General features: G+C 34.3%; 3 protein-coding genes across 3 annotated transcripts; all 3 read right to left on the bottom strand.

Annotated features, from left to right (window-relative positions):
* Positions 1-1148: 1148 nt before the first annotated feature.
* LOC123201862 (G-type lectin S-receptor-like serine/threonine-protein kinase At4g27290) lies at positions 1149-5016 on the bottom strand. The gene is made up of 7 exons (XM_044617429.1): positions 3665-5016; positions 2880-3038; positions 2606-2802; positions 2122-2332; positions 1806-2043; positions 1570-1717; positions 1149-1491 (listed from the first exon to the last, which is right to left on the bottom strand). Exons 1-7 carry the CDS (start codon positions 4920-4922, stop codon positions 1183-1185), a joined length of 2520 nt encoding a protein of 839 aa, XP_044473364.1. The 5' UTR covers positions 4923-5016; the 3' UTR covers positions 1149-1182.
* Positions 5017-9564: 4548 nt separating this feature from the next.
* On the bottom strand, positions 9565-12062 carry LOC123201861 (G-type lectin S-receptor-like serine/threonine-protein kinase At4g03230). The gene is made up of 5 exons (XM_044617428.1): positions 11869-12062; positions 11570-11780; positions 10814-11051; positions 10571-10721; positions 9565-9876 (listed from the first exon to the last, which is right to left on the bottom strand). Exons 1-5 carry the CDS (start codon positions 12046-12048, stop codon positions 9568-9570), a joined length of 1089 nt encoding a protein of 362 aa, XP_044473363.1. The 5' UTR covers positions 12049-12062; the 3' UTR covers positions 9565-9567.
* Positions 12063-13080: 1018 nt separating this feature from the next.
* Positions 13081-14373, bottom strand: LOC123201714 (G-type lectin S-receptor-like serine/threonine-protein kinase B120). Its single transcript, XM_044617279.1, has one exon. It carries the CDS (start codon positions 14371-14373, stop codon positions 13081-13083), a length of 1293 nt encoding a protein of 430 aa, XP_044473214.1.
* Positions 14374-19468: the final 5095 nt, after the last annotated feature.

Below are 19468 nucleotides of genomic sequence, written 5' to 3'. Positions count from 1 at the left end.
TTGTTAGGCCTTGAATAACACAGAGCAACCAAATGGGCGGAAGGTAGACTAATTTTGAAAAGGCGTAAACAGTTGTTCCCACCCAAAGTTTAGTGTATTGACAAAATCCCACCCATTAAAAATCCATTCAGTGAGTGTTTCAGTTTGGATCGTATTACCCCTAGCCCAAACCAATTCGTTTGAATTTTTTTATGGTTCCGTTCAATTCATTGTTGTATTTTAGTATTTGATCTAAGAATATGCAAAATTTAGTTCAAACTGTAAAACCAGATTAAACTACTTAAAAATTATAGTTTAATTTGGTTTTGCTTGATAAATATTTGAAAAAAAGTTTTTTAGTTTGAGTGATTTTCAAACTGAATCAAACTGTAAACGGTATATCTATATATATGTGACAAAAATTTTTAATAAATAAATAGGTGTACAACTTATTTATTTCATATATATTAAAAAATGGCCTTTCCACCTTGCCACTCCAAACACCCTTGCCACCTACAACCAAGTGGTGTATGAAGGTTTGCAATTGAAGCAATGCCAATATAAATTACATGGAACAATTGAAAATCTGTTCAAACCATACTTGGGACAAACATATAAACTTTTCTGTAGGGTGGTTTGCTTTCACTACTGAGGCTGATGCAGGAGTGACAATGTCATACTAAAATGTCTAACAATCCAAAACCTCACCTCCGCTTTATCAACATCTAGATCATAACCTGTGAACTTTGCCAAAACAAATTTGAGAATGTCGTATTATCACGGGGAAGCTGATGTTCACAACTTTGACAGGTACAATCCCACACTTTACAGTGGGGGTTATAACATTCATCTAACATACGCGCATCCATTATTGTTGTTTGATGAGACTTGCTACCCAGCATCATTAGCGTTTGATGGAGAAATAGAATACGCTCATCCCCAATTCTCTTCTTCCATCAAGCCTTCGGTTGAGGCGATGAACTTGGTGGTGGATTGGATGCTTCTGGTAGTGTTGGAGATAAACTTGTTGGTGGATCACTTGTAGTGATGACATGGGTGAAATGGATGGTGAAAAGGGAGGGGAAAAATTGTATCACTTGTAGAAGGTATTTTTGTAATTCTAGTCTTTGCCATTTCGATTAAAAACAACATAGCCAAGTCCACGACAATTATACATAAACAATCACAGAGAAATCCATAGCATTAACGAGCTTCCAAAATTGTAAGAGTTACATTATTTACAGTGCATTTCTCTGACTTACTGGAATATGAATTTACACTTCTGCTATTTCTTACATATGAAAATGCAGGCTGTTTTGGAGAAGGCAATATTGCAGCTTGGTTCATAAGCATTGACACCACTTCAGTCATGGAAGGTCTGTCTTTTGCACTCTCTTGAACACAAAGCAGCCCTACGTTGACATATCTCAGTAGCAAAATCATGGAGGATTGGTCTTCTAATTCTGGATCCAGCAGCTCCGATCCCTTGTCACTAGTCCACATATTCCATGCCTTACATCCACAGACCATAAATTACATCACTAAAAAAGAAAAAAAAAATTGATTCTTGGCTCAGTTTTTGTTACTCACATAACCCAGAAGATTGGGAGACTCATTCTGATAAAAACCAGTGCTCTTCTTGCCACTGACAATCTCTAGTAACAGCACTCCAAAGCTAAAGACATCAGATTTCGTCGAGAATATGCCTTCAAGGGCATATTCGGGGGACATATATCCGCTGTGGAAGAAGAACCAATAAGGTATAATTACTTCATCTTTGACAATAGATTCAATCATATAATAGATACATCATTTGCTATACTTACTAAGTCCCAACAATCCGTCTTGTGTTTGCTTGTAACTCGTTCTCTCGAAATATTCTTGCAATTCCGAAGTCAGAAATTTTAGGATTCATGTCTCTATCCAACAAAATATTGCTAACCTTCAAATCCCTATGAATGATTCGCATTGTAGAGAATTCATGAAGATAAAGAAGTCCTTGAGCGATCCCTTCAATGATCCGAATGCGTGTCTTCCAGTCTAAAAGCTTCCGTTTCGATGAATCTGATGCACAGCAAGTGAAAAAGATATGAGAATAGAAATACATAAACCCCAATATAGGAGAACATGAGAGTTACAAACCAAAGAGGAAGAAATCCAAGCTTTTATTTGGCATGTATTCATAGATCAGTATTTTTTCATCTTGTTCAATGCAGCAGCCCAGAAGTCTAACAAGATTCTTGTGTTGGAGCTTGGCTATGAGCATTGCTTCATTCTTTAATTCCTCCCATCCTTGCCCAGATCTTCTTGAAAGCCTCTTCACAGCTATTTGATCCCCCTTTAGCAGTGTTCCCTGACAGATGACTTTCTTATTTACCTTGGTAAAGTTTTACAATAAAACTATGCATATGCATTTTGAATACACAAATGGGTACACTAATGTATGTGATCAAGTAATTGGATGATTTTGAATTAATAATATAATAATACCCAATTACATGATGACATATATTAAGTGTGTACTCATTTATGTACTCAAAGTGGTTACATATAACATTGCTCTAATTTTATTCTTAAATTTTGTCAGCAGTTAGCTTAAGCAGCTGCTAAGGACAATAGATCTTACCTTGTAAACAGTTCCGAAACCGCCCTCACCAAGCTTGTTTGTTGCTAAGAAATTATCTGTTGCAGCACAAACACTGGCAAAGCTGAATAATGGCAATTTAACTTCGTTTCCACAATTTTTTCCAAGCTTTTTTTCTTCAGTAAGCTCCAAACCGGACTTTTGCCCCAAATGCATATCAAATAGCAACAGATCCTCCCCTGGATATACGAGGAAAACTTATAATCATGGCACTGAGGGGATTATGATATACTGCTAAAATCATGCAGAGTTTTACCTTTCCTTCTGTGCTTTCTCCTTACATGATGAATAAGGAAGCCTAAAGTGACCACTGCCAGGGACAATATTGGTGTGACAATCATCCATAGTAGCTTTCTGTTTCCTTTGTTCTTCTTATCTTCTGTATCCATTGAAGTCCCGTTGCTTGAGTTTGTCTCTATGAAGAAAAATAAAGAAGACTGAAAATACGTCCAACAGAAATTCAGAATAGAGAAGACATATTGACTACTAAGTTGGACATGAAAGGACTTGTCCTCACAATAACTAGAAGGAACCAGGTATTCAACCCTGCCTGAACCATCTTGTAGGAGACTCTTGAGTCTCCTTTTGAGACTCTGGCCTTCCATGTACTCAGCCATAAACCAAAAACCAAAATGAGCAGAGAAGTTTCTGTCGTCTATGCACTGACAAAGACAAACAGAGTTGATGCACTGGTCTGAAGAAGACAAGTGTTCAAGAGCTCACTGACAGTTTGAGACGCCAAACAGGAGAGGAGTTTCGAATGCCAGAAAGGACAGGAAATGATGTGAAGAAAGTATGAGAGTTAGAATGAGAATACGAAATGTCCAAACGGATTAGAATTTTCCAGCATTAAAAATTTATGAAACTCCCCTGCAAAGTTTCGTACCAATTTCAGGACATTTCAGTTTCCGAAAAGTTTCGAAAATGCAGAAACTGACTCCATAGTAGGCATTTGTGCTACTAGTCATCAACCATGTGGAAAGATGACTTTACTAAACATTAAAAGTGAAACTAATCAATTAAATCACAAAACTAACATACTCAGTTCTGAAGCAGGCACTCGTAAGTAGAAATCCTGTGTCCCTTTGTTCTCAACAAGTTTTCTGATATCAATCAGGTCCCCAAACCACATCAAGCAGCCACTGCCATCTCCAGTTGCATTGAAATCGGTATAAGCTTTACAAGAGCAATTACTCAAGCATTTGGCCTCACATTCTTTAAGACTCATACTCTCATTCAGTGAAACATCTACCAAATCCGGCACTTTAACATTATCAACCTTTATAAACCCATCTCCTTCTTCACAGTCCAATGGCAGCCTTCTTACGCATCCTTGAGAAGAAGTCTGGTTGAACTTTGAGTTCGATTCGAACCCATTCAAACACTCGCAAATGGGTGTCTTGTTAATGCTGCAAACACTGTTAGCACCACAATGCCCGTAATTTCCACAAACATCTTCTGGGGCTGAGTACACCAGATCCCATTTATTGCTCCTCTCGTTCCAGATTTGCCACTGTTTCATTCCAGATTGAGTAAGTTTTACCAGCATGACGAGGGGATCGTTGAAAGGCTGATACCAGTACGAAAACTCAGCCTCATTATGCACCAGAATCATCTCAAAGATCAAATTTGGATTTGTGGGAATTCCTCCAAAGTAAACCCCATTCCAGGGTCCACTACGGGCAATTTTTGTTGATCCCCTGTAGATCACCAATTCTGGTAACAAATAATTAATGTTAAATCTGAAAGTAAAGTCTCCGGATGATGGATCATCAGCTGTTTTCCATGAAGTTAGATAACGTTCTAGCCCAGTCTTTAAGTTCCATCCCAACTTCATCCCTGGTAACTGTATATCTGATGGGTAATCAAAGCTTTGCCATCGATAATTTTCAGAAGCATCCATAAGAACAAAGTTTCCAGTATCCAAGAGCCGGGCTACTGTATTTTCAACTTTTACAGAAATGTTTGAAGACCAGACGATGTTCTTTGCTTTGCTAAGAAGAACAAGGTTTCCATTTTCACTAATGGTTAAAACTCCACTGCTATCGAGAATGGGATTGTTTCTATTTGCAACCCAGACAATTGTCTCAGGGCTCTTCTTGTACCATATTCCCAGGTACCTTTTTGTTGAATTTCCAGGAGAGAAGAAGCCAAGTTCAAACCTTTGGGCGGAGGAAATCAATGTCTCGCCGTCCTGGATGGATACTTCTTGAGTGATGTTATCAGCTGCTAATAACAAGTTGATGCTGGCGAAAAGGATGAAAGAGCTAAAGCAGTAAGAGAAAGGAAGACTCCCCATTGATACAAATCTTGAACCAACACAAAACTCTGGCAAAATATTGCATAATTAAGCTCTGTTAATTCTTCACAGGGTGATCTGTTTATCTACTGAAGTCCTGTTATTGTTTGTTAGGCCTTGAATCACAAGAGGACGCAACCAAATGGGCGGATGGCAGACTAATTTTGACAACTCCCTGCCAATAAACAACCTTTGACTGCGGAAATTTCCTAGATGCCTCTAAACTATTATCTAGAATCATTTTACACCCATAATTTAAGAATTATCAATTATACCCTTGTTGAAAACAAATAGTATATATTAACGAGTAACACTATATACACAAATAATAAATACAAACTTATACACAAACAATGATATGTCACCATATGATTTGATATAATTTTATTTTTATTTCAAAATTATTTAATTACATAATAACATATTGTTGTTTACGTTTATAATTTATGTCTATAATTTTATTAATATATTAACTTCCTACATTATAAAATGGGCTAAATTAGAAAATGAAACCCTTTCACACTACATGTATTAATAGTTTTAAAAGACTTTTAAATATATAATTGAGTACATAGATAATGTGTCATCATGTAATTAAATGATTTTAAAGAATAAAGTAATGTTTAATTACATGCTAATACATCATTTATATATTCAAAAAATTATATATATAGTATTACTCGTTTATAAACTACCCTTATCCATTTCAATTTAGTGGTGTGTTAAAAACATAGGAGTACTAAGGATAAATTTTCACACTTTAGGTAGAAAATTGTTCAAAACTATGGAGTAGGGGTATACTTGATATTATTCCTTGTGATGCTTCTACTCGTGCGGGGCAGGCGCCTCTCCGTCAAATTTTACCAAAAACGTCTTCCCTACGCAACGGCTATGTGCAGACCCGAACACTTGGTCAAAGCCTCACCTGGTGGCTCGAAAAGTTAGACTGACTGTAATATAGTAAGTATTTATTTTAAAAATATAAATATTTATATATTTATGTATATTATTAAGTGATTAAATATTATTTTATTTTTATTCAAAATCATATAATCATATGATGATATACATCAAATTTATATTAATTTATATATTTGAAGTAAGTGTATATAATTTTATCATAATGATATACTATAAAGTCAAAATGATGTTATATAATCGCATAATATTAAATATATAGCTATTAAACCAAGTTTAACAATAAATATCTTCAATCTAGTGATATTTGTGTTTTGTTATGGACCAGAAACTTTTTTTTTAAGTAATTCTAATCAATATTTTACACGCATAGTAGAGGCTTGAACCTAGATTTTTTCTTTGAAAGTTCTAATGTTCTATTAATTTTGGTTACCCTTGATGTTATGATAGGTCTAAAAAATTAGATTTTTTATATAAGATTCGATACGTTATTCAATTACTATAAATGTCAATACAATAATAACAATCATCAGATTGATCTGATCATATAGTTAAATCATGATCTAACTATAACTTAATCGATAAATGAGTTTTGGCAAATTCAATCGATCTACTAAGATAGTCCGTAATTTAAGACAATGTACCTCCACAATTGAGGCCACTTGTTATATAAAATATTTTGGTATGTAATCTTCTCTTTCTTGAACACAAAGCAGCTCTCCAAAGGTTCATTTTCTAGTTCTAAATCCACACACAAGAATAACAAAAGTGGACAAGATTGTGTTACCCTCATAAACCAAGCAATTTAGAGAGTCAGAATGGTAAAAACCAATGAATTTCTTGCCACAAACAATCTCTATTAGAACCCAGAGATTAGTTTGAGTGGTTAAGCGAAAAGATTCCTCATGAAAAACCAAAGTTCAATTAGCATGATCTCCCTCTCTTGTGAAAACGTGGACTGATTAACTTGGAACCGAATAGTAAAATACTATAACAAAACAAAATCTTAGTGCTGCAACAAAGTAAAATTCTAAATTATCCGATATACTGGTTATGAGTTCAATTATTGTGCTCCATCGTTTAATTGTTTGGTTCGTCGGATAGGTTTTCAGTCATTAAAAAAAAAATTCTCTAGTAACAACTCTACAACAAAAAGGATGTTTAGTAACATTTTTCAATGATATTTGATTAGAAGTCATTAAAATTAACACTTCTTTTATTTTTGTTTCACTCTTTTGTTTGAGTCTTGACGAACATAATAAAACTTTGAAATTTTTTCGAAACAACAAAAACCCTATTTTCTATATGGGTAATACTATATGCACAATCATTAAATTGCATAAGAATTTTTTCCCTTTCAGGTAGGTTCCAAATATCAGCTAACAAAGCAGAACCTCGTAATCTTTTCTGTTTGAGAAGAATCTTAAAAAGTTAAGCTAAATATGAACGAATTGTGATTATATTAATTGATAATAAAACTAAATTAATATTAGTATATTTATAATGATATTATACCTTGTGTATCCATTTGAGTCTCTTCTACATTATCCAAAATGCTCTCATATCCAATACTAGGTCCCGTAAGAAGCACATGACCTTGTGATAAGTTTGACGATCATTTGGAGAATGTCTACTGGGTGGCATTTGTTCTTGAGATTCAACACTAACAATAACTTTGTGAAAACCGCTTGTTCTTGCCATTGGTATCTATAATATGCTCTTCAAAGAAAGATTCACACGAATACTAGTAACTATAAATGTATAGAAAATAATCTCAAAACAAAAATTATGTAACATTCCCATTATGGCATTATCTCTTGGCATTTCTTGTTCTACTTGGTTATCTATGTGAGAACTCTGCGTAGGCATTGGTTCACCAAGACAAAACCAAGCATCATACATTGACATAATACCATCAACCATAATAAGATGATCATATATTTCTATTTGATCTCTAAGGTGGTAAAGCACACACTTTTTGCAAGGACATGGAACTTTTTCATCATTTTATTTGTTTCCAAATGCAAATTTATAAAACTATTCACTCCCTCAAGGTATTCATCACTTAGTGCATCAAAATTCGTCCATCTCTTACGCTTGCGATTCTTTGTTAAGGTAAAATGATCACGTTTTTCCTGTATATAAAGTAACGTGCATGTATAACTATAATCTATTGTCATAAATTTTTGTTTAGCGCTAAATGAAAACATTATTAAACACAAATTACTACAAGCTAATCGGTTCATCATGATGTTAATTACATGCACAATTCAAGGAAGGAGGCAAGCCTGTCTTTTAAGTTCCATCCCAACTTCGTGCCAGGTAATTGTATATCTGATGAGTAATCAGGGCTCTGCCAAAGATTGTTTTCATAAGCATTTTTGGAAATTGGTTAATCTTCTTTGTATGAGACCAAAAACCTAACTTGTAAAGCCGTTCTTTCATTGATGGTGACAAAAACGCAAATATAAATGTAGGGTCAAGTCAATGAGATAAACCAACACAAAAGCCTGACTTGTGTGAAAAGTTTGTCAAATGGCTATGGTGATTAAATATCCAAAAAGAATAGACTGAATTTGAACCAGTCAATACGTTCTAGAACTGAAATTAAATGGCTTAATATATCTTTGTTTCTTTTGTTTTTTCACCCTCGGACATTTTCCTAAAATAGAAACTGAAGCCATCAAACCTTGACCGAAGATCTTTCATAGTTACAACCACAGAATTACGTGGCAGAGAAAATAATAGCTACCCACAATTAACAGATAAATGTCTTTTTTCTCTGTTTCCTGTGTTCTCTTGGCAAGAAAAGAAAGTTAGAAAATTTCTTGATGGGATGATGTTAATTATGATTTTAGTTTAATAAGGTAGGTAATTAAATAATCAAATGACAGTTTACAGATGGATTTTCAGTAATTAATAGAGATAAACTCAATACTATTTAGGTATACAACACTAGTGTGAGTGTAAAGATTTACTGGATTATAATCTCAGGGGTTAGCAAAATTGGTGGACTATTAGAAGTTCAAGGAGAAGGCTTAAGTTTGACTTTTGCCATACTTGTGAAACCTTGACTTATCTGGTGTCGTGATTGTGTGTTCAGTCATCATATCCCACCAAATCGAGGTGGGGTTCCCCAGTTACCAAAAAAAGGTTTATTGGACTTTTAATAGAGGTCTAATAACCTACTATATATTGACTAGATCCATCCTCTAAAACCTATACAATATAATTTTATTCATTAAAAGTTGTTATTTAAGGAGGTTTTAAGAGCAAAAAATCAGCACTCTAATACAGGTAATCTTGACAACGTTACGAATTTAAATAGCATGACATTCCAGGTATTATTATGACGGTAAAGTTTTTAATCAAGTGTTTTATAACCTATGTGTGGATCTTGAAATTACTATTGATTGATTGGTTTTATATGGTTTATGCAAAATAATTCTTACAAAGAAGTCTCTTTCAAACAAGATCGTCGCAGAATTTATTATCCAGTTAACCATTGAAAACAAAACGATAATCTGTACAAAATATAATCAAATAATATAATTAGTGTGCTTTATCAAATGTTTGGACCAATTCATTTGTAACACCATGTATACACATTCTGCATGTCAATTGACAATAGTTGTGCCTTGATCAGAGGCTTAGCTAAAGGAAGAACATTTTTTTATGCAAAACGAAGCAATTGAGTGAAGGCAATTATATATATACTAACACAAGATTATCGTCCCATGACCACCGACATTGTTACGCCATTTGCAGAACAATGGCCAGAGCTATTTCCACAGACATCTGACTCTCTTGGAGTTCTTGTGAATGAAAACGTCGGTTTCTGCGGTGCCGGAATCATGGCTGATTCGTTGCCCAACATGAACACAACAGAGTCCATGGTGGGTCGATCTGCTGCATTATCCTGAACACACAGCAACCCCACTTGTATGCATCTATGAACTTCATTTTCCACATGTGAATTCTGTAAAGGTTTATCCAGCAATTCAAGCATTCTTTCTTCCTTCCATAGTTCCCAGGCCTGTATGTTGGAGAAAATATGCATGTTATGAATTCATGGAGGTGTGGATACAAACCAGGTTGAATCGAACATCTCTTAGTTCAAATTTGACACGAATAGAAAATAACCCTGTTTGAATTTGGTTTGTTTGTCGAGCTAAAATTAAGAGTGGCTCGAGTTCAATTAGAATAAAAAATTATTCGACTCAGTTCAGTTCAAATTTAACTCGAATTCATAGTTTGAATTAGTACTTCAAATTCGTGATTTGGCTTGACTCAAATTTATAGTTCAAATTTATGACTCGAACTCATGACTCATTAACAGAATGATATCATTTTATCCAAATAATATACAGAATCACTTATTCAAGCTGTGAATTCGAGCCAAACCAAGCTAAGAATTTGAACTATGAATTCGCGCTAATTTGAATCATGAATCCAAACTGAGTCAAGTTATGAATTCGAACTACTAATTTGAGCTATGAATTTGAATTGAACTTAAATCGAATCAAGTCAAACACCTCCTAATTTGAGTTCAGTTCGACTTAAAAAATGAGGCAAATCTTTTGGCTTAGATTTGACTCAAATTCAAATCAAGCTCAAAACCAAGTTGAGCTGGTTTTCGAGACTAAGCTGGCTCATATGATTTATGGCATTTGAAGATAAAGTTTTAGAGCCTGAAGGAAGTAAAGAATTTGTTAGCTTTCGAAACTTACATGTCCCAAAAGGTTTATATTCTTGCCGAGGAGGCAGAAGCCGGCATTTCTTTTACCACTCACGATCTCTAGCAGCAAAACTCCAAAGCTGAAGACGTCTGATTTAACTGAGAAGAAGCCTTCCATGGCATACTCCGGGGACATATAGCCACTGCATTTCAAATGACAAGAAATGGCTGTGAAAATTGCTTCCCATGTAGACATTAATGAATTGAAAGAACTGATTAACTCATATATACTTACAAGGTGCCAACAACTCTCCTAGTATTTTCCTCGTTTTCTTTTCCTTCGAAAATTCTTGCCATGCCAAAGTCTGAGATTTTAGGATTCATCTCTGTATCTAGTAAAATATTACCAGCTTTAAGGTCACGATGAATAATTTTTAAGCGAGAATCTCGGTGAAGATAAAGAAGTCCCCGAGCTATTCCTTCAATGATTTCGAACCGCTTTCTCCAGCCTAATTTTTCTCCTTTCGTAGAATCTGCAGGAAATTAAAATTTACGAAAATTGAGGTTCAGAAAAAAAAAAAAAAAAAACTAAATTCACATGAAGAGTAAAGATGGCAATTCGGTCTGCGAAACAGGGAGAGGATTCCCAAATGAATATGGGGACAGGATAGCTAGAATACCCCCAATCGAGCATGGGGCAGGGGATGGGGATAAAAATATTCCGACTTGTCTTCTCCTTGGTTCGTCCCTTACTTTATATATTCCCTAAATTCTTACGTTTTGAATTATCCTTCAAAGTTTTAAATTATCATATATATTTTATTACTTTTTTTACGGTGATTCAAAGGGAAAAGTATCGAGAATTTTCCCACAAAGATGGAGAGTGAAAAAGGAGAGAAATTTTCTTAATAAGGAGGGGATGAAGATTCCTCATCATCCCTGTATCAGGGATGGAAAAAGGTTTTTCTAATAGGAATAAGGGTGGAAATTACGGTATTCAACCCCTACCCATCCGTTGCCATCTCTTCAGAAAAGACAAGATAGTGCTAACCAAAAAGAAATGAATCCAGGCTTTTATTTGGCATGTACTCATATAACAAAAGTTTCTCGTTGCCATGAGTGCAGCAACCCAAAAGTCTGACAAGATTTCTATGCTGAAGTTTTGCAATAAGAATGACTTCATTTTCGAACTCTTGCAGCCCTTGTCCAGACCCTTTAGAGAGTCTTTTCACAGCAATCTCCTGCCCAGTTGGCAACTTTCCCTGCAACAAATATTCTCATTATCAGAAGAACTTTCTTCCCGAAACTTGTTAAATGTAAACAGGATTAGCCAAATCAAGAAATTTTAACCTTGTAGACAGCTCCAAATCCTCCTTCTCCAAGCTTGTTTGCCAAGGAGAAATCATTTGTGGCAGCTCTCACAACAGCCAAGGCAAATATTGGTAAGTCTGGACCTTTTCCTGGAGATGTTGGTGCATCATCAAACTTGTCTAACAAATATCTGTTTGAGTTCATCGGAGTTTCCCACATTGGCAACTGCGAAGCCTCTTGTCTGTGGCTCTTTTTAGTAGCTTTCTTTCTTCTGATCATTCGCATCTTGCTGGTGTAGATGATCACAGAGAGCGTCGTCAAAACGATTCCTAATGCAGTCATCGATATAATGAAAATCAACTTCCTTCTGCTAATATGACCTTCGACAAAGAAATCATACATAATAAAATTACTTTGTCAGCTAATTCAACCCAGAAAATTACCATGCAAGTCAGCACGTACAATACATGCAACGGGTATAAATTTTGTATTTGCATTCATTTTCATCTTTGAATCTCGTCTTTTTAATTAAAATCATGCCCAAGTCAAGTCTAGGTTGATTTTTGAAACAGAGAAAAAAAATTATTACTTTCTGAAACTTTCCTGTTAGGGCTGGATTTAAGCTTAGCCGGCTGGGCTCTGTTAACCTCGATTTGAATTTATTTGATTCAAAATGGAATTGAATCTGAGTCATAAAATTTGGCTTGTGTTTGAAATAAGCCAAACTTGAGTTATGAGGTGTTTGGCTAAGGTCAACTTAAGTTTGATTTGAATTTATAGTTGAAATTTGTAGTTTGAATTTGTGACTTAATTCAATTTGAATTCATAGTTCAAACTAGCTTAAAAAATATTCAACTCAAATTTGGCTCAAATTTTTTATTTGATTCAATTTGAATCAGTTATTTTATATATTATTTGGGTGAAATGATATCATTTTGTTAATGAATTACGAACTCAAACAAAAAATATAAGACACGAAGTCGAATAATCGATTTGAACTATGAATTAGAGTTAAATCAAGCTATAAATTTAAACCATTAATTCAAACTATGAATTTAAATCAAACTTGAGCAGAATTTTTTTTTTTTCGAATTAAACTTAAGTTATCCTTAGTTTTGGCTTGATAAACTCAAATAAAACCATTTTTTATTTGAATCGAACTTAAACTAAGGGTGTCCAATTTATAAAATTTGAATCGACCCTATTTCCTATCACCTCTCTAGTATTAGGGTTGGTATACGTGGATATTTTTTAAAAAATGGATGGAGATATGTGCATACCTTTCAAATCGGACTTGGATAGACGGAAGTACAAATCTTGGCCGCCCTCTTCAAAAATCAGAATATCTTCCAAACTGTCTAGCCATGCCAAGCAACCCAAGCCTCTTTCATATGAAAAAGCAATACAACTGCAGTTCTTTCTGCACACCTCTTCACATTCATGTATTCCCTCAGCCACCTTCAACAAAGATTTGTCAGGTAACTTCACATTAGACAACTTAAAAAACCCATCTGTAGTGCTTCCTTCCTTGCAGTCCAATGCTCTTTTCCTCACGCAGCCACCACTCCAATTTCCCACTTTCCATTGCTCAGCAGAATTTGGCTCAAACCCCTTTAAGCAGCTGCAAATTTCAGGAATTTTTTTCATATCGCAGCTCCCATTTGGACCACACTTCTTATATATTTGGCATTCAGCATTTGGTTGTGCCCAGACGACGTCCCATGTCTTGGAATTATTCATCCAGTATGATCTTTCCAGCTGGCCGGAGGGACTCAACACAAACCTTGAAGGGGCTGACATATTTACATTTGAATAAACACTGTATAACTTCCCGTTTTCATTATCTTTAATTATGTTGAAGTTATAAAGATGAAAAGATGTCATTTCCGGTACACCGGAAAACGTCTGTCCGTTCCAAATCCCACTTCTCCAATGCTTAGTAGAACCGTTCCATATTATAATCTGCGAAATTCTGGTGGGATCAAACCCTATAGAGAAATTTCCAGGAGCTGGATTATTTTCACTCCTCCAATCTGTGAGAAGCTGGTTTTCACCAGTCTTTAGATTTAATCCAAATTTCATTTCTGCCAGGAAAGTGTCAGTTGGATGATCAAAGCTTTGCCACAAAATGTTGGCTTCATTATCACTTTCAGTTACATTTCTCAGCACAAGATTTCCATTATTCAGGAGTTCAAAAGCTGAATTGTTCGTCGTAAATGTGGCATTTGATGACCAATATAGGATCCCATTTCCATCAAGCACCACCAAGTTACCATCTTCCGATATCTTAAAAACTCCATTGAAGTCCTTCAAGGGACTTTCCCTATTTGCCACCCATACAGCAGTCAGCTCTTCAACATCGCCAAACCATACACCAAAATATCGGTAAGTAGAATTTCCTGGGCTAAAGAAACCAAGTTTAAAACTTCCACCATCTGAAACAATCACCTCGCCATCTCTGATATTGCTGGTTGAATTAATGGTTTCTGCATTGCCGAGAGACAATGATAGAAGCAAGATAAAAAGGAATACCTTCACGTCCATTAGGGAGCAAAGAAGCAACCGAATTTCCACGTTGAATCTAGTTATAATAAGGAAGTGAAAACTATAATGTATATATCATAAATAGGTCAACTGAGTTTAAATATTCAATGAGATTATGTCTTTGGCTTTATCGATGGAATTGAGAGTCAATTGGTGGTAACTTTTGTCGATGATTGCTTAGTTGGAGACACAGATAAACTCTGATAGTGTTTGATTGAACATGATGAACATCTTGTGCTTGTGTTTTCACTTCTACTTCGATGAAAATGACTCATTTTTGTTACTGACGTAAATCGTTTTTTAACAGCCGGCTATGGCGGCAGTCAATTTCTTATATTAGGTGCATGAAAAGGACTACCATTAACATTCTTGTGGTGATTCACAGAAGCAAACAAGAGAGGTAAGAAAGAAAGAGTCTTGGCTATACGCATGAGTTCAAAATCCTGAATTAATTAGCTTAATCTGCTTAGAAAACAGCCGCATGCAGAGCTGGTTATCATGTAGGAGGTTTAAATCCTAAAAATTGAAAAGGCTTTTATCCATTATCTAAAAGACTAAAGCTGATTAGATGATGTATATATATACGTTATTATAATCTCACGACTCAATCATGGTAATTTATTAAAAAATGGGATGGCAACACTAGAGATAGCAACAGGGCAGGTAGAATGCTAATGACTTAATTCTCATTCCTGCCTCCTCCTTGTTTTTTATATGGGGATGATAGAGAATCTTTGTTCTTTTCCCGCAAAAAAAAAATTCTCTTCCCTTTCCATCCCATCCCCATGAGGAGAATTCCCTACACTTTCCCCTCTCCAACCCTATTTAAAAAATAATATAATATTTATTAGATATCAGGATATATTTATAATAATTTTAAACTTTTAAAAATAATTTAATATGTAAGAATTTAAAAAATATGTATGGGAGAAAACAAGTCGAAAATATATAAATCTTCATTTCTTTCTCGTCCTCAACGACAAGAATTTTAACCATTTTCGCTCCTACCTTTATCAAAGAATCTTCTTACCATTCAAGAAGGGATAGGCCAAAAACCCAATTTTAAGGACCGAATTGTCATCTCTAGGCAACACAACAAACATAATGCTTAATATTAAATTTGAAACAAGATAGAGAGAGAGATTTTTAGTGTGCAAAGATTTCTCATTTTAACATATATATAAAAGCATCTTTCAAATTTTGATACAGTGATTATACATTTTAGATGCTTTTACCAATAATGTAATAAATCACTTTTGTTAAAGTTTGACCATTGACATACATTTGTAGGAAAAGGTTTCAAAGAAAATGAGTGGATGAGAATAAAGGAAGATGGATAAAAAAAGCAAAGAGATTGGTGGGAACCCAGCTGTGGATGGTGGAGAAATAACTGATAGTGATGAATCGGCTGTGTAAGAAAAGAACTGGTAAGATTAGGTTTTTTTACCTTGACATGTTCAATTTTATGTGTGTCCGTGTGTTGTGTAAATATTTTTTTTCCTTTTACAAGAAAATCTTATTTGAGTTAGACCTCCTTTAAGGTTGAATCGATTACACCAAGTAAAACTAGATTCAAACCGAATCAAGCTCATACTTATTTTAAAGTTGTTCAAGTTTGACTCGTTTGAAATGAGTCAAACTCGAATTTAAGCTTTAACCAAGCTTTGAGCTTGACTCAATACTAAAACAGTATCATTTTGACGTGTATTACTCAAAATAATGTCATTTTTATGTATTTATATTAAATTTTTTAGGCTTACAAGCTTGACGAGCTAAACATCCCTAAATTTTGAGCTTGAGCTCGAGTTTAAAAATATTAAACTTTCAAGCTTCAGTTTGTTTAAGTTGAGTTTGTTTCAGATTTATTCAAATAAAATTCAAATAAATTCGACTCAAATCCAACTCTAACATCAAATAGGTGAAACCTTAAAGCCAATAATTAGTCTCGTAATTATTTTATTAAATTTATCGAGAGTTTAATATTAATATATTGTGGACAAGTTTCAAATTCAAACCGTCTCATTTTGGAGATTCTAAACCCATTACCACTAATCAAACTACCCAATGGAAGCAATTCCGATAGATTCTAGATTGCCGAGAAATCCGCATTTTATGGAAAACAAACAAAATATATACACGGTAGCACATCAGTCAGCCATATGTCATTTGTTTTCAATGCATTGCTAATTCTCCAAATTACAGGATTGCCGAGAAATCTGCATTATATGGAAAACAAACAAAATATATACACGGTAGCACATCAGTCAGCCATATGTCATTTGTTTTCAATGCAATGCTAATTACAGGCGATTTACCGGCAGAAAACGGCAAAACCCCAGAAAGTCAATCACTTGGGGCCACTTGAAAAGACCCTGCAGGTTATCCACTTTATCACGTTTTAGTACTGCTTGGATTGTGGGAAAATGAGTAGGAAAATTGCCACTTTGGTTATTAGCCTAGCGGAATAGGGTAAAAGATGGCTTGTAAAACTTTCTTAACATCAAAATAATTTAATAGATAATGTATCAAAGAAAGTATATGGAAGATCATATTATAATAAATATGTTGGTGGGACTGGGTGTAATCCACAGCACGTCAATTACAAAAGGAAAATTGATGGATACTATTTTATCCCAGAACAATAATACTACAGCTGAAAGAGAATACAAGTGTGACACCGAAACTCCAGCTTCACAAGCCAATTTAAGCAATTTGCTTGTTGCTTGCATATATTACACAAGGAATTATTCACCTTCCCAACCCATTTGGCGTGCTCGTTGTTCCCACATGATAGTCACTTTCCTCTCCTGGATCAGCAAAGCTTCAGCCCACTCTCTGGCTTCCTCACAGGTTTCTGTTGCAGCATTGCATTTTTCTGCCTCTCTTTGGTACAGAGAAGCCACCCTTTTAGCTTCACCAAAGGTGATGTTCATATGCCGCATGTGCTCTTCAGCAACAAACTCTTGCAGCCTCAACTCCTCTGTCAGAAGATCCACAAACTGCTTTTCCATCTCTTGGTAAATTTGTATTACTGAATGAATTGACACATTGCGATAAAAATTCAAAACCAGCAAAGGGGACCCTTGGTTAAATTGTATGAAGTCACTAGTTGTACGACAAATTCAAAATAGTTTAATTTTATTGTTTCTTTGGCCTTAGAGTTCTTTCATACAAAAGCCTAATAGTAAATCTAAAACATACTAAACTAAGGTTAAATTTGAGTTGAGCCAAACTCGTTTAAAATATGTTCCAATTTAGCTCGTTTTAGAGAAATCGAGCTTGAGCTCAAATCAAGTTTTAAGTTCAATATGATACAAAAACAGTGTTATTTTTATACGTATTAGCCAAAACGATATTGTTTTAATCAATTCGTATTAAATTTTTCAGGCTCACCAGCTTTACAAACTAAACACCCTCAATGCTTGAGTTTAAAAATATTAAACTTTCATGTTTGAAATTAAATTCACTTGAATTGAGTCTATTTCAGAATTATTCAAGCTAAACTTAAACTTGAACTCAAATAAGTTCAATTCGAATCCAATCTTATTCTAAACATCTCATTTGGTTTTCAAGCATCCCCACCCAGAGAAGTTCAAGCTCCTCTTAATCTTTCGAAATTGAAATTTCTTTATCCCCTTATCTTAAAACCCCTTCATGCACCAGTTCCAAATTGGGTCCCACAATATGTTCAATAAAGCTAAAATGCTAAAAGATTGTGAGAAACAAAAATACAAGGAATCGCAAAACGAAGTTGCAAATAAAATTAGAATCCGATCAAGCTAAAATCAAGGTTAAGTGCAAAGGTTCATGTTCCTTTCAAATGATGAAAAAGTCAACTTTAAATTAATGCAATCGAAAAAGATCAGAACATTTGTCCATGTCATAACAGTGCACTGCGAAAGTAAAATAAATTTAGATAATCACAAAAGGCCAAAAAACTAGTTTTCAACCCAAATTATGGTGAAAACCTAAATGATCGTCTTCAATTTTCAAAAACCTAAATATTTATTTATGAGTCAAATTTTATTAAAAAACGTAGTTAAGGTTAGAGATAAATTATGATTTACTAAAACATTTAAAAAATTAAAATTTTATTATATTTTTATCTCTAGGTTTAAAAATACAATAATTTTTTTCAATTTAAAGTTTGAAAAACTATTATTTATCCCTTAAGGTTTGTTCCTTTCTCTCTAGCGACAATTCACCGACCTCCAACCTCCAGCCATCTTCTCTCCCATTTTATCTTTCCCTCACAATCTCTCCCTTACCTTGCCAACTGTCATCAACCAAGATGAGATGAAGACAAGCTCAGACAAAAACTAGTTCTCTTTGTCTAAGTCTCGGTTAAAAATGATCAGCAAGTCAAGAGAGAGATAACGTAGGAGGGAGGATGGCCAACAGTTAGACATCGACAAATCATTGTTAGAGAGAAAGGAAAAAAACCCTATGGGGTAAATCATTGTTTTTTAAACTTTGAGTAGAGAAAAATTGTAAGATTTTTAAAGTTGGAGATTTTTTAAATTTTTTTAGTAAATAATGGGTTTACCCTTTATTCTAATTGAGTCTTTTAACGGAATTTAGATCATAGGTAGATGTTTGAGTTTTCTAAAATTAAAGGAGATCACTTTGGATTTTCACCATATTTAAGGTGAGAACAAGTCTTTTGGCCAAGACGAAAATATTTGCCATGGGCACACAAAGACAGACCCAACTGGGTTACGAGAGTTAGCTAACCCCTTAATTTTGAAAAAATTTCAAATAAATCCCTTAAATTTTCGGTTAACCGCCCTAAATTTTTAATTGACCTCATTTAGTATAATTCTTAAAATTTTATTTAACCCTTTTATTTTATTATCACTTTATTAATTTTCAAAAATATTTATATTCACAAATTTTTAGCTGGGAAATTCCAAGTTTAGAACTTGTGATATGTTATTAGCATTTATGTGTATTAATTTGTTTCAAAAAGTAGTACAAAATTACCCACGATTTTAAGGCCAAAAGAGTTATAATAAAACTGTGTGTAATTTTATGTGTAAATAATGATATATCATCATATGATTGAATAATTAAAAATTAAAGATAAATTAACATC

The sequence above is a fragment of the Mangifera indica genome, chromosome 18, assembly GCF_011075055.1.
Source record: "Mangifera indica cultivar Alphonso chromosome 18, CATAS_Mindica_2.1, whole genome shotgun sequence".
NCBI classification, from domain to species: Eukaryota; Viridiplantae; Streptophyta; class Magnoliopsida; order Sapindales; family Anacardiaceae; genus Mangifera; species Mangifera indica.
Note: the sequence above shows the minus strand (reverse complement) of the source record. Positions and strands in the feature narration are given on the sequence as shown.